At 32.6% G+C, this 16,735-nt stretch overlaps 1 protein-coding gene across 6 annotated transcripts in view; it reads right to left on the bottom strand.

Moving 5' to 3' along the window:
* The window catches only part of RASAL2 (RAS protein activator like 2), a 320,395-nt gene that overhangs the window by 214,885 nt on the left and 88,775 nt on the right, over positions 1-16,735 (bottom strand). The window contains exon 1 of one of the 6 annotated variants that reach the window (XM_074308454.1): positions 641-1,843. The exons of 4 other annotated variants lie outside the window; for them this stretch is intronic. In XM_074308454.1, coding sequence (XP_074164555.1) covers positions 641-1,217 — 577 coding nt within the window. In that variant the 5' untranslated portion in view covers positions 1,218-1,843. Of the gene's footprint in view, positions 1-640; positions 1,844-16,735 lie in introns of those variants that run through there. One more of the 6 variants, XM_074308455.1, reaches the window with a different exon arrangement.

The raw sequence follows: 16,735 nt of genomic DNA, 5'->3' as shown, positions 1-16,735 counted from the left end.
TATGGTAAAATTATGATAGGAATTTTTTTTAAATGAGAGCTCCCCAGCCCACTCCACCAATATAATTCTGCAGTATCCCAATCTGAAGAGAAAATATTCCTTAATTTAAAACTAGTGAGCTTATTAAAATGTCTGTAATTCTCTACTATTAGTTATTCACTGAAAAATAAACACAGCAATTTGAAATCAATTTGTGATCTACTGTTTAAAAGGTCTAACTAGTTACAAGATAATTTGTTATCTAAGAAGCAAATTGAGTCATGGAATCTCAGATATGGAAGGGACTAAAAGGTCATTCATTTTCTCTTTATACTTAAGGCAGACATTTTCTCTATAACATTTCCAAAGTCATTCAGTGGTCATTGTCTGAAGACTTCCACTGATGCAGAACTAAATCAGCCTCATATCTGAATACCTCTACCAGTTATCTTTTTTATATCAAGAAGGAATTTGTTTGGATCATCATTCCTAACTGACCCTAGGGGTCAAGCAAAACAAGCCTTATAACTCTATTTCATTGACATTGACATTAGATATTTGAAGATAGTTAATTCTCCCCTCTTTTCCCCAGCTTTAATGTCTAAGCTGATTTACAGTAATTTCAGTCTACCCTTGTTTTCCCCTGTTTATCACAGTATACCTTGTTTTATTGGCTCACTGCTGGGTTCTCCTTTTAGACTCAGCATTCGGGAAAAGCCACTGGACAGAGTAGAAAAAATACCACGAGTGAAATATCCTTCTTGCTCTGAATTTTCTGACCTTCCTGAATTCAGAAGTGACCTTGCAGGTCTGCTACTGCAATGGGGTGCAGGTTCAGAAAGTGATCTGGTGAAAGGAACCCGAAATGACCTGGTGCCGCCACCTTGGCTCGCTGTTGGTGTTCCACGAACATCATCAGAACAAACATTGTTGTGGACTGTTTTCAGGAGGCCCTCAAAGAACTGTGGCTTGTCATGAACACTCCTTTGACTCTGTGATCTCTTTCTTTTGCTCCCTTTCCACTGAAGACTGGGATGTGTCTGCCACCTATAAGCACCCAGTGGTTTCCCCAGATCAGATTCGGTGTACTCGTAAGTCCTCTTCTTACTTTTTGCTGGATGGCACCATTGAAGATTTTTAAAACTAGTTCCACCTCCTATAGCCCCATCGGTAGGTTCTGAAAGAGATCTTTGATAGCCTGCAGGCCAGAGACTTTTCTGCTTTTTAAAGATACTCATTTTCCATCAAACAGCTTTCGACAATTTCTCTAAACTGAATTGTCTTCAACTTTTGCAGCCTTTGCAGTCAAGCCACACTTGTCTGGGTAGCTGAAAGCATTCTATTGCTTAAGCAGCTTTCTTTGTGTGGCTTTGAACCACAGCAGATGTTGCTGTTTAAGGGCTGGTGTCATGTTATTACCCTTTTCCCCCAGATCTCAGAAAATGTTAGCAGCACCCAAAAATCTCTTGTCTGGATCAAACTTTATCTTCAGTTTATGAAAAGGATGAAGATTTCTAGCAGGCCATTTGCACTTCCTGCATGGGGTAATGCTTCTATACCAGGCTTTCAGGAAATAACTTTAGAAAAAAAAAAGAGCAGCTGAAGAGAGATAAAAACCCACAAACACCTTTATGAGCCAATAGTAGTAAAAGTTTTTACCATGCAAATGGTGGTGGGTTAAAAGCAGAATGTGAAAGTACTTAAGCTTACATCCGTGTAAATTCACAAAAATACTTGTAGTCACTGCTCATCATGATGTAGTGCTGTTCACACTATAGACATTTTAAGTTTTGAACAATTTCAATGACATCTATATACACACTCCCTCTAGCAAAGCTTCAACAGGAATTCTGCTAAAGGGAAAATCCTTTAGCTAAACTGAGGAAAAGGTAAATCTCAGGAGAGAGAGTCAAGGAAAAAGCCAAAATGGAAAAGCTGTAATTTAAAACAGCAACAATGTAATTATACTGGAAAAATGGAAAGAACACACAAGGCTGGAAGTAGGAAGAGATGTGGGTGGGATTTTTACTAAGTTTTAGACACTAGTTAAGAAAAGGAAAATTTTGAGGCAAGAACTTGTGGCAACTGGAACATGGGAATAGACATACTTCAATCTTTTCTAAGAGGATAAAGTTTGTTTTGTAAATCTAATTGGGAAAAGTCAAATGGAAAAAGTACTTTTAACCAAAGAAAATGTTTTTTTATTCTGCATTCCCTACAACTTCAAAAACAGCTGAGTAGTTAAAATTTTGTTAAAGTATCTTATATTGAACTAAGAGTTTATATGCCAAATTTTAGGCTACCTCAAAATCTTTAGCTGTCTGTTCACAATCCCCTAATAACAGAGAATTACAATGGGAAGACTAACAGATCAAGGACTACCAATAAAAAATTTATAAAGGCAATCAATTTTACTTTGCAAATTATAGAAATGGTACTTTGGCAAGTACTTTGGTTGTCTGGAAAAGGATCCATTCCTTTGCTATAAAGTATATATTGTTATCTAGTATATTCTTATGTTAAAACATTGGTAAGGGGTTTGCATGTTGGATTTCTAAAGAAATGAAATAAACAAAATTAGAGTTGCTATTTTCTCTATTTAAAAATAAATATAGGCAATATTTACAAAAAGATAAATAACATCAATACAATTATAAAGCTTCAAATTCTCTTCCAATTTTTGTTTATGTATTTATGTACTTTTAAAAATCTTGTAATCAATGAAATATAAATTTTCCCCTAACTTTAATGATGTTCCAGAAAATATTATATAAGTTGATTTTAGGAAACCTATTAATATATTAAATGTATTCCACATTTTCCTAAGTAGGGGAATTTTATTCTGCATACTGTGAAAAGTGAAACCCTTATTTTACATGAATAATCACTTCCTAATTTAACCATACATAAATCTTAAAATCTTATATATTCAGTTTGCATAAAACAGAGCAAGAAAAGTTATACTATTTTATTAGCATATTATTTTGTTTGAACTACATTTTTCATGAAGTTAAGTGATGGGTGTTGACATATGTACAATTCATTTTAGAAATGGATGAAAGTACTTTTTCCCTCTAAAAATCTTCAGACATAAATCAGATTACAAAGCAAACAGAAAAAGACAAAGTGACTGTGAAAGTGCAGTGACCAGTGATCAGAATATGAAAGAGAAAAGAGGCATGGACTATAGAAAGTATGCTTGGGGTAGAGGGAAACAAGAAGATAGAAGGGGGAAATTAAGAGAAATACTTTAACTGGACATCCTCCATGACTGCTCTTAATTGATACTTTTCCATGGAAATTATAGCTACTCTACTGAACAGTAGAAGGAAAATTTAAGGTTACCTTTCCAAACCAAACAATAATAGTAGAAAAAAATGAAAAGAAAGAAATGTTTCCTTACTATGCAGTGGTGCATATTAGCTTATCTGCTAACCTTCAAAACAATTTTCAAAACTTGAATGCAAATTCTATAATTCAGCAGCAGTTTCTTTATTCAGGATATAGGCATGTTACAAAGGACTTTAAAATGTCATCTGATACATAAGGATATGAACATTATTTCACTATAAATGCATTTCTGATATGCTGATGTCAATTAAAAAATAAAATAAATCCCTTCTGTAAATGAAAATTTACAAAAATGATACGGTGTTTAACACAATTAAAGCAAGTTTCATTTAAAGTTAGAAAAATAGAATGAAAAAAAAAAAGACATTGTTAGTCACCTTTGCAAGTCAGTCAGTCAGTCCTCATTATTAAGACCCAGATATAATCTATGTTCTTTTCTCTTTCTAAATCATCACTGCTGCTCCACTGAATCTAACCTTGAAGAAAGTGGAGTCTCCCAAAGGAGAATTTCATCTTAACAGTACTTAAGAAAAGCACAATAAATAAAATATCAGGAGTGAATTGGTAATGGAATAATGTAATGATCATATCCTCATGGACTGGATAACCTCCTTAAATTCCTTTCCAGGTCAACAATTCTTAATATCAGTAAAATGCCAAATTAGTACAAATTTTAAAGAAAGCCTTTAAATTTTTTGTTTCCCTGAAGGCTGAATTGTCTTTGATTTGTTTGAAAAGATTTTAGTAGTTTTAATTTTACACTATCTGACCATGTCAGCCAATTATAATATTCCAATTGGAACTCAATGTTAAGAAAAGAACCTTTTCAAAATAAGTAGGAAATTCAAGTCTACTGAAATGAATTATAAAGACAGTTCTGACATTCACTTTTCATGGGACTGGAACTGAGTGATTTCAGAGGAGGGTTTTTCAAACAAAGGAGTGTGATAGCAAGTTCTTCATATAATTCTCACTCTGATTAGGAAATGGATCTCAGCTAAAAAGACTATGACACATCATAAAACACTCACCAACAAGCTCCCATCAAAGACTGTACTTTCATCCCTTCAACCAGTTATTGTAGCTGAGATCACACATTTATAGTGATGTAACTAAGAGATTTTTAAAGCTAAAATGAACCAGTATAAAATAAAAGGAATTGGAAAACAATAAAAAATAAGACACAGAAGCTGATAGACACCAATCATGGCTTACTAGAAAAGATTTTCAAACTAGGAATAGTAAACCTGAGGTCTAATGATTTGAGTTTGGTAACTTACTAATCTTTTCTATGGCAGTTTCTTCTATTATAAAATTGGATCTAACAACTTTATGGTTTTGAGGAGCTAATGAGATGTATGATTTAAAATTTTAAAGAGTATCAAATACTATATAAATACAAGATTCCTTCTCTCTCTTTCCCTTCTTTCCCCGATATCATCTACACAAATGTTACAATATTTTTTATATCTGATAAACTTTAATTTTCTTCCTGAATACTTGATAATATTTCAAAATAACATCATTTAAAATAATTTTACAGTGAATCTTTTACAAAGAGAATTACCTTCTTGTAATACAGATAATTACCACTTTATTATTTCATATTATAAGGCAGTAGCACATCTGTGTACTTTATAAGTAATAATTTTTTTGCATCTAGAAGTAGGAAATATTATCCTTTTTTTGTATTATGAGCCCTTGTGGCAGTCAGGTAATCGTAAACATTCTTCCTCAGAATAATATTTTAAAATGCATTAAATACACAGGATTACAAAAGAAACCAATTTTATTAAAATATAATTTTTGCAATTTTTTTTAAAGTTCACAGATCCCAAGTTAAGAAAAATTAAGTACAAGAAAAGTACTTTGGATAATAGTTTTATGCAATCTAAAGAATGTTTTTTAAATGTATATAATGTGCTTGACCCTGAGCTAGATGATATCTCAGGAAATAAAGACAAAATGAAAACAGTCAACAAGACATCTTATATTCTACATATTAAAGATAAATCTACTTAGTGTTTTAGGAATTTTTCTGATGAGTTAAGGAAAAATTCTGGTTTCATAGTTTTTAGTTGAGGGGCAAAAGAACAAACCCAAGAAAATTATGGTAAAGGTTAAAAAAGGAGGAAAGATGAAGAGTGAGGATAATACACAAAATATGTGACCAGATCTGCATTGCTGATATAAAATTTAGAAAATTACTATTAAATAATAACATTACCAACACAAGAAACACTATCAAGTAAAATTGAAAACTAGGAAGCCACAAATTGAGACTCAATAGTCACCATAATCATTCTCAAAGCTGGCTAAATAAGGATTCATTGCAAACATGAAATTATCTAGTATCATTGTAAAAGTCTAATGCTATTTTCCCTTGCTTCCTTTATTTTGTGTTTTAATGGTAATAAGTACATTTCCATTTGGTATTTTAAGATTCCTAAGTGCATGTAATTAATAATTTTACAAGAGGGCTTATCCCTGAGATTCATAATTTCTTAAACTTGGAACCAATGATCTCAGCAGCAAAAGCAAAAGGCAGTAAGTGGAAAAAATACAATATCTGGAATCATAAAACATGAGTTCCATTGACAACTCAAAACCTGTATGTACTTTAACAAGTCATCCAACCTGTCCCAGCCTCAATCTTTGCAAGGGCATGAATTAGATGTAAATCTATGATTCTAAAATCTCACAAAAATTGGAACCTGAAAAAAATATTATAGGTATTTATTTTAATTCTGAAATAGTGTCTAATTATTCTTAAAACATTTTCTTTAATCTAAAATTTATGATTTATTATAGTCTTTTAACAGCACTAATGAGCCACTCTGATATTGGTCAAAAACATAATTTAATTCTTAGCATATAGTTAAATTTATCTCCTTATGACCCCAAAGGAACCATTATCTCAAGGCTACGTTGTTAATAGGCAAGAAATTGTTCCTCTTTTTTTTTTCTTTATGGAAAGAATTTGATCTATACTTTTTTATTACTTTTTTACAATTAAAAATACCATATAAGAATAATTTTTTTGTAGAAATAAAAGTTCTGTCCTTTCTTGCTTTTATACTAGTATATTTCACTTATTTTTAAAGTCATTTATAATTTTCTCAGGCCTTAACAGCCATACTGGCCATAGTCTTTCAGGAGCAAATGGCTGAAGGGAAGTAGCAACCCAGAAGCACCGGTACTACGATGCTCTGTAGAAGTGCTAGTGCTGAGCTAAAGAATAAGGAACAGAGGGAGAGAGACAGGTCATCAGGAAAGGAAGGCATGGGGATCAGTGTGGGTGGCAGTGTGTGTGTGTGTGTGTGTGTGTGTGTGTACACAGCCTTTCACTAAGTCAGATGAAATTAACATAGCATTCAGCAAGAGTCAGCTCTGACTACCCAAAAAGTCCATTTGGGTACAGAACTAGGCTGGTGAACTGTGAATTGCTGAATACCTTTTGGTATCCAGATTCCAAGAAAATCACAATCAGAAGAGAGGGAGTCAGGAAGTGAATAAGGAAAATGAGAGGAAAAATTACTGAAAGTATACAAGATATGTGGCAGAAAACTCAAAGATTTTCAACATAAACAAATAAATCAATAGGAAAAATAGTAACAACCAAAAAAAAATGGCCTCCACATCTAGATGAATTCAGACATTTATGAATAAATACTGCAAAAAAGAGGAAAGTAATATAATAAGGATCCTGTGGAATTTAAGGACACTGGGGAATTTAAAGAGACCATGGAACCAGAACACACTGTTCTTCAGTGGTTTGAAAGAGAATGAAAATCATGAGAATGTAATTTTTGTCCTGGAAAGCAAAAATAATGAACAGAACAGAAAAAAAAAAAAATCTAATCTACAATGGCAGGTCTTACCAAAGGAACAAAAGAGAAAACCAAGATTGGGAATATAAATACACAGAAATAAAGTACAACCTAGAAGAGAAGAAAAATACCCTCAAGAATATTAAATGATAGATAACATGATAAGAAAGCAAAACATACTGATCTCAAAGACAGAATGCAAAGAAATAATCTAAGGAACACAGAATTCCCAACAGAACACAATATGTCCCAAAACAAAACAGAAACATTACAACACCAGAAAAAAATTAATAATACAACAGAATTGCCCAAATTTTTGAACATAGAAGATGAAATTCCAATGGGCAGAATTCAAAGATAGCCTACAAAAAAAAAAAAAAAAATCTAATGCTGCAAACTTCAATTCAGAAGGAACTCAGAATACAGTCTTGCTTGCATTTGTATTCCAGTGCTGGCTCACAGTAAATATGAATTTTAAAAATACATGCTTCTCCCTCCACTTTTTTTCCTGCTAAAACAATCTAATCACATTATGACATGCCATATATAAACAATAAATATTCATACAGAATTTCAGACTTGAGAATCAGAAGGTTTGGGTTGTTACCCAGTTCTGACACTAGAGTAGCTATATAGCTGAGCAAAGTCATTTAAACTCCTTGAAATGTGGTCATTTTTTTTTTTTTAATTAGGATAATAATATCTGCATACCTGTTGGGTGTAAATAATAATATTTGTTTGTATTTTGTATACATAAGCAGTTTAGGCTTAGGACTTTTTCCATTGAATCCACTCAAGTAACTTCTTTATATTGTAGGTCACATGAACCCTGAAACTCACAGATCATCAGCCCCCTGTGACTCATCTGAGTGAAGGGTGGTTGGTGAGCAGAGAGCTCCACCTAGAACCACCATGGATAGAGGGCACTTAAGCTAGTCATCCCTAATCTAGTATCTACTCTTTCACTGCCTATTTAGTTTCCTTTTGTATGTTGTCTTCCTCTACTGCAAGTTCCTTGAAGGCAGGGACATTTGCACATTTGTGTCCCCAGTCTTTTGCAGTGTCTAGAGCCTAGAAGGAACTTAATAGTTACTGGCTGACTTCATAAATTTTAAAGTACTATACAAATGTCAATTATAATTACAATGCAAAGTACAAAATTGTAAAGATTTTCATTTTCCCTCAAGATGGTATAAAATACAACAACTAACAGATACCTGCCTACTTGTCAAAACAGACAATTTTGTGTGTAGATTTTAAGGCAAAAACTTATTATGAAGCAGTTTTACATTTAAATGTCTCCATAGTTGGTCCTTTACAAATACTCTCTTATTTGATCCTTACACAACCTTGTGAGGTGTTATTATTCCCATTTCACAGTTGAATAAATTGAGGTAAACAAATTAAGTAATTTGTTCAGGATTATCAAGATAGGCAGTGTCTAAGACTGGATTTGAACTCAGGTTTTTCTGATTGTAGATTGAACATTCTACTGTAGCTGGCTCTGAAGAATCATAAGATTATAAATTTGAAACTCAAAGGTCCTTAAAGGTTGAGTCCAACACTCTCATTTTACAGAGGCCCAAGAGGTTAAGTGACATATTCAGGGTTACACCAAATTTTCCTAGCTCCAAGTCCAGCACTGTTATACATCAAGCCAGAGAAACTTAGCATTTAGGCAAGTACTTTCCATCTCTTGAAATTGTTACAAATTCTCTCTCCTACCAGTAACCAGTGATCAGCTGGAACAAACCATTTCTCACATAGAATTACATGATATGAAAACAGGTACTCTCTTTAAAGTCTAATTCCATTTTTTATTTTATGATCATGAGGAATAACATTTTTCATTGCCTCTTTAACTTCAAAAATGATTCAAAAATATTATTAAATTTTTTGGAAGAGTCTGCTTATTCTATTTTCATCCCTTCTCCCCCAGTTAGCATATCATCAACTGCATCTGAGAAAGCAGTAAGAGAGGAGAGGATACTAACACTGTTTATAAATGAATATTAAACTATGTTCATTCTTATCAAAAGGTGAATTGAAAATGATGTATATTCTAGCCCAATTCAAAAATAGCTTTAAAAACAAGAGTTACTTCAGTTAACTAAAGACTTGTTTTAAAATTTTAAAAGTCTTTGTTTATGCAAAGTTAAGTAATTAGTGACATAACATCCCTTTCCCATCTCCTATCACTAGAGTCCATCTGCTTCCCCCTTAAGCACTTCCTGTTGCAAAGACCACCTCCCCTAGGGTTAGAACTAAAAGACACACCTGACACGTACACAAGTGCTTCTCAGCAAAGACAATTATCTATCTACAAGAGTCAGCTGTAGGGTGCTTTCAAAAGATAAGTGTTTGGAATCAATGATTTTATAAACAATACAAAAATAAGACATCTTGCAGAAGCCAATCAGACATGCTCTACACTCTATGCTCTTCATTTTGAACTGACAGCTCTCGATTGCCAACATCATGAAATAGTTCTTTGGTAAACTTCTGGAAATTTAATATTACTTAACTATTTAGATTGTAAGTATTTGGAAAATAGAAGAAAGAAAGGTAAAATAACAGATATTTGGCAGTCATTAAATTTAAATATGAAAGAGCTGGTCTCTAAATATTCCCTTGGCACCTAGAAAGCATCTTTAAACTTTTTAGTCTCCAACTGGACTACTGCTCATATATTTTAATCATGTTTAATTATTTTGTTGATATATCCTAATATAAAGAACCAATGTTATTTCAAGAGATCCAGGTAGTTGGTTCAATCAGTTTGTAGTTTGGTAGTTTGTTGAATCAGGCTGTCAAAACTAAAATCTTAACTTTTTCCTATCTTCTCTTTCTCACATTTGAAAACCTCATCTCTGGAGAATGAAGGGGGAAAAAAGTTCTTGATTCAAAGTAACATGACTTGTGGTCAGAAGGTGCTAAGGATATCTGTTTGTTTGTTTTTTAAATTAATAATTAAATCCAAGTAATTATTAAATGCCTACAATATATAGTATTATCTATATCATATCTATCTATCTATCTATAAAGCAGGGGAAATAAATGTCATAATAAATTTATAAGAAACATATGAAAAGGATTTATTTTTGCCAAAAGCTTATTTTCCTCCATGTGTTTGTTCTTTGTTTTTTTATAGAAGTTGGAGATTAGGGACAGCTAGGTAGTGCAATGAATAGACCACCAGCCCTGAAATCAGGAGGACCTGAGTTTCAATCTGGCCTCAGACACTTAACAGTTCCTAGCTGTGTGACCCTGGGCAAGTCACTTAATCCCAACTGCCTTAGCAAAAAAAAAAAAAAAAAAAAAAAGTTGGAGATTATTACTGGAAAAATAAATCAAGTGAGGGGAAAAAAGGAAACAGTGAAGAATGGGGAGAAGAAAAACTCAGTTTTAATTTGTCAGAAGAATCATTTAGAAATCTAAATATCTGCCACTAGCAATAGGTATTTCATTTCCTTTTAACTAATCATTATTTAAAGCAACTAATCTTGTAAACAAACATACTGATTTATCTCATAGCATTGTTTACAATTTCTTTCCACAAATGATAAGTTTTAAGATCACATAAATGTATAACATAATTCAAAAATAGCTGTCAAAATAGAACTTACTTCTGCTAACCAGACTTCTTTCAAAAATTAAAGTGTCCTGTAAGCAGATGCATCAATTAAAAAAAAAAATCAGTGACATTCCACTCAACAAGAATAAATGGCACTCTGTTTTGGATAAATATCTTTTAATTTTGTTAAAAATAGTTCTGGATACAGGAGGTAAAAAAAAAATTCTGCATGTAAAATCTTCTATCCCTCTTGGGCAAAGAAGAAAAAGAGTTGCTGCTGCTGTGGCTTCTTTACTATTTACAAGTTGGTTTATCTAACCTGGGATAAAGCAAGTCTTTAACAAGTCCCTCAAAGTGCCTTCTTGAGAGTCACGTAGTAAATAAATAATCAATTATTAGCTTAATTGCACCATCTTTTGTAAGAGAAAGAAAAGATGCTAGATATGCTTAAATACTGAGGAGACAAGAGATGAGAATATGGTGTGGATTTGTAAGGTTTTTGTTCTTATTTTTTATTACTATTTTTATTGTAATGTAGGACTTATTTGGACTAGAGGTAGAAATAAATGTAAATAATCAAATTTATACATTTAATTTTTGAATCATAGCTTACAGTTATGAAACACAAATAGTGTTTTCTTTATCAGAATGCAAATTCTTGAAGGATAAGGAGGATCTGGTTTGCTTGCTTGGTTTCCTAGCATTAAGCATCTAGCTTGGTGTCCAGCATTTGATAAGTGCTTAATAAATGCTTTTATATAGCTAACTAGCCAGAGGCAGCTCATTCCATTTTGGGTTAGCTCTAATTGTTAGGCTGTTTTACCTAAACTCAAATCTAAATTTTTCTTTTGAAACTTCCAACCATAACTTCTAGTTCTGTCCTTTAGGGCAAAAGAGAACAAGTATAATATCTTATCAACACCAGAATCCTAAAATAATTGAATACTGTTGTTATTCTCCCCTCCTCCCCACTTAGTTCTCTTCTTCAGCTTAAATAAACCCAGTTCTTTCAACTTATTGTCACATGACATGGACTCAAGATTTTCAGCTACACTAGCTGCCCTGACCAGGGCACTTTACAGTTTAATCAAGGTCCCCAAACGAATACAATACTCTAGATTCTGACTAGATAAACCTGAGTGACAATGTGACTGTCACTTCTAAATCTATGCCTCTTTTCATGAAGATCATCATTCAAGATCACATTAAGTTTCTTTTTTTGCCTGTCACATGTCATTGTTGACCTACAATGAATTTTACAATATGCTAAAACTTTCAGATCTTTTTCAAACTAACTTGTCTAGCCATACGTTTTGTGGCTGAAGTGGAATTTTGAACCCAAGAATAAGACTATATTTAACTGTACTAGATTTCATATGCTTAGAATCAACCCAATGTCTTAAGAGTATCAAGATCATTTTGGATGCTGATTGTCATCTAATATATTTATTAACTATCACTTTTTTTTCAGGAAATTTGATAATCATACTATTTATGCTTTAATTATCTACTTAAAGTCTTCCAACTGTATTAAACCAAGTGACAATTTGAGAATGTATCCAAAGTTTTAAAGGACTTCAATACAGATAGTTTTCATACACTCACTATACATGTAGTCTAAATTATATCTGTGCACAAATCTGATGCATTAACCTAACTAATTTGCCCTCAATGACATGCTCCAAAAAGTTCTTTGAAACAAAAAGCAGCCATCTAAAATTAAGGATAATTATAAATCTCTGCTGGTTTACCTTTCCTTGATTGATAGTCATAGGTTGGCCTGAGCACCACTTTTAATGGGATTAAGCACAATTTTAATAAATTGATGATTTAGTGATTTAATGAAACTGTTCAAAATATATTTCAGCTTCTTAGCCCCTAAATTGGAATATCACTTTCAATATAAACAAGGCCTCAATGTGAAAGGATCCTAAAGATATGATCTTGTTTGACCCACTAAGGAAGGAGAGCTCTTGATGACAGAGACTGAAATGTCCTCCATTAAAATGGGATCATCATTTTTAAGTATCCAATTCAATGAAATTAATAAGATTGAAGAAGAATAGTAGTGAACAACAAATCCATCCAACAGATCAGACTCTCCTTCAGACTTAAGACATAAAACTTTCTTTGTCCTAAGTAGAATGAAGGGGGAAGACCACTTGAAAAGCCAGACTTAAATAGTCCCAGAAGCCCAAAAAAATCGTTTGAGAATGAAGCTTACTGGGAGCTCTCCTTGGTACTGAGTGGCCCAATTTAAGTCTTTCTTACCAATTCACCAAACTCTGACTATGGCCAAGGCTTCCACTTAAACCCAATAGTCTGACAAATAATGAATTTAATCTTGTCTAATCTATCTCTGGTCTATTTTGATTCAAGCCTCAATTACTTTTAGCATAAGCAATAAAAAGGGAATTTAGTTTGGGATAGTGAAAGAAACTAGTACGTTAACATTTTCTGAGCAAAAGTCTATGAAATTTCATGTCAATCATTGGGAAAAATAAATCTGTTTGAAATGACTTAATTCTGTTTACAAAGGTAATAATAGTTTGATTCTGTTGACAAAAGTAAGGAGATAAATATAATTAGTTATTCTGAATTTTCTGAGGTTCTGTTATCATATATTTAATTTTTAATTGTTTTATTTAATATCTTCTCCCTCAGAGGTAGTTGGATATATATATATATATATAAAAGTAATTTTAAATTTAGATAGCCATCCTTGTTATGTATGTTTGTAACATCAATATCATCTTAATTCCTCACTCTTTCAGTCTACAGAGACAATCAGTTGTCAAATCTTTTCATTCTTCCCTCTACATCTCTTGCATCTGTTCTCCTTTCTCCACTCAAACAACTATCACTCTTGTTCAGAATCTTATCACCTCTTTCCTGTACCACTGTAATAGCCTACAAGTTGGTTTCCCTGCCTCAACTCTCTTCCTGCTTCAATCCATCCTTCTGCCAAAGTGATTTTTCCTAAAAATTCATCTGTTTATATCATTCCACTCTGGTCCTATTAACTCCAGAGTCAACCATTATGTCATTTTACCCCATTTTGTTTAGCTTTTATTTTTGCAAACTTTATAATGTATAATTATTGAAAGTATAATATTAACAATATATAAATAAGCCAAAAAAACCCATCACAAATTGGATATATATACTCAATTTTCATTTTATTGATAATATGTGAAACAAAAAAAATTTAGGAGACCACTGTCTAGACAATGTTTTCCCAGTTGATTAATAAATATATCGTATGAAAGAAAATCAAAAGCTTTTATTAAACAATTAATTGAAATCTGAACAAAGAAAAGAGCAGCAAGTCATAGTAGTATTGTCATTCAGATGCCTGAGAACCTATAGCATGTAATTGTGTAAAGAATAACTATTACAACAGGTGACAATTCAAATAAATCTCTCTACTACCCTTAACTATTCATCTTTTCTAATCATCATCCTTCTGTACACTAAATTAATGATATCCCTGCATACAGAAACACTCCCCAAAGTACCTATTGTCTCTTGTTTTACCCACAAGGCACTGGAAACAACAGACACATATCAATGACACAGAAAAGAATTACACACTGCTGAAGGAAAAGCAAAGCTAAACATCCTGTCACAATAGACAGCATTTATAAAATAGTCTGTCTTTCTTTATAAATAGCAAGGAAAGAAAAAGAGCTTGAAAATGCATTTGGAATAGATGATTAGTCATGTGAAAATTTCAAAACTCTTCATGAAATATTTAGTCATCATCAGGTTAAATCAATCTGCAGCAAAGTCTTACTATTATGAATAAAGATGAACAAAGTGACATTCGAAATTATTTTTTGACATTCAGAAAAGTAAACTAAAAATAGCAGCTTATCAGCTAAAATTGTGTGCCCATTATGAAAGAAAGAAAAGAAAATGAAGTTACACAGTCTTGATGACATTTAAATATGTTTGTGATATATGTAAAATGAAAGTTCAGTTATTAAGAACGGAGTCAATGTGATAAGCTACTATATAGCTTTCAGGATTTTATGCTTCACTCCCCTCTTCCTCTTAAAATATTAAAAAAAAACAGCAAGAGAAGCAAGGAAATAGGATAAAGAGGTACCACAACCACCACTTATAATGTTTTTTAAACTAACAGTAATTAACAGATCTAGATAGAAAAAAAAAAGAAATATGGCTTTTAGCTCAGTAGTATATACAAAATAACTAGCTTATTTTAAAGATCAGATAACCAATGCAACATTAAAAAGTTAATTTAGTATACAATAATCTTTATATCTCACCTTTTGGACACCACCTTTTAATACACTTCAAAAATGAATGTTGCAAAAGTACAAAACAGCTTATTTCAAAGAAGAAATATAAGAAAACATTTCCTTCCCACTCTTTTGCAAAAATGAAAGGTGTGGGGATCAATAGGTTTGCAAAACTGCAAATATTGTCATATTTTTTCAATATATTAATTGGCTTTACCAATTTTTCTCTTATTTTTTCTCTCACTCCTCTTTCTTTTTTTTTTTTTTTTTCTCTTATGACTCTTTGGGGAGCAGGGAGCAGTAATACAGGTGGAAACTTAGATGTTATAGATACAAAATATTTAAACAAAATTTGTTATATATATAATTTGTTATTTTTAAAAGTCATGTGTGATGATTCGCTGAAGCAACAGAGTCACTGAAGACTTATGAGTTAACCAAATGTTTTAGGAAAAACAATTTGGTAATATTGTGAAAGATAGATTAGAAAGTCTATAGACAGGTCAAATAATCCAAGCATGAAGTGATAAGTCATTTGACTTTTTACTGGAGCCCCATACACAAGCTGAATTCTTATGTTCCCAGAAGAAATCTCAGAATGGACACAATGAATCATGCCTCAGCTGTTACTTCACCCATTATCATGGGACTTAGGGTCTCCTCACCCTAAAACATCCTTCTATCATAACTACCCCCTTTTCCCACTGGTGAATTTCTCCCAAAGTCTACATATGGGGCAGGGCTCCAAGCCTCTACTACATTCAATCCTTCTACATCATCTCATCCTCCTCCTATTTTCTAGTGAGCATACACACATGTGTGTGCACATGTGCACATGTAAAGCAATGTTGTTAAAAAGTAAGATCCTTGAGAGCAGAGATGCTCTCACCTTGCTATTCGTATCCCTAGTACTTAGGAACCCTTAATAAATACTGGTTGTCAGGTTCTATAGATACCTGGACAAATGCTAATTGTGGAAAGGAACCAGAATGACTTGTAAGAACCATCAAGATTAAACCTGATCCCATATAACTAAAAGCCTTCAATTCTGGGATACATTTTATCTTGTAAAAAGAAGCAGGGCAATGTAGTGGAAGGAATGCTAGATTTGAGCTTCAGATCCCAGTTCTAATATTTGCCATCTGAGCATGGGTAAGTTATTTAGCCTTTCCAGGTTTCACTTTCTTCACATATGAAAGTAAGGAGTTGGACTCAATGATTTTTCAACGAAGGCTCCTTCCAATGAAAAAAAATATGACCCTATCATTTAATTTCATGGCTCTTAAGCTTTAATGTACTTGTCATATTCAAATTTTGTTTTACATTCATCTGGGTTCATATCTTGCAGTTTCTTGAGGGGATTGATTTATTTATCTTTGCATCTCTCCTAAAATTTAGATAATGTGCCAGACATGCTTGATGAGTATCTTCTGAATAAATTGTTATCTATAACTATAAAGTAATTCAACATGGAAACAGAATGGAAAGACAGTTTCAAAAAGTAAATGTGAACCTGAAAGGTGAAAAGGAAAGAGAAGAAAAGAAGGAAAGGTAGAAAAAGGGATGTAAGGGGGAAAAAAAAGAAAGACACTCTGTCTACTGAAGCCTATTGTAAATGTTAACTTTTACTACCTTCTCAGAGTCTGGAAAAATTACTCAAACACCAGGATTACCCTCACAAGCCAAAAAATACTTCCACTGCACATATTACAGTGTTTTTCAGTACCATTACTAAC

The sequence above is a fragment of the Sminthopsis crassicaudata genome, chromosome 4, assembly GCF_048593235.1.
Source record: "Sminthopsis crassicaudata isolate SCR6 chromosome 4, ASM4859323v1, whole genome shotgun sequence".
NCBI lineage: Eukaryota > Metazoa > Chordata > Mammalia > Dasyuromorphia > Dasyuridae > Sminthopsis > Sminthopsis crassicaudata.
Note: the sequence above shows the minus strand (reverse complement) of the source record. Positions and strands in the feature narration are given on the sequence as shown.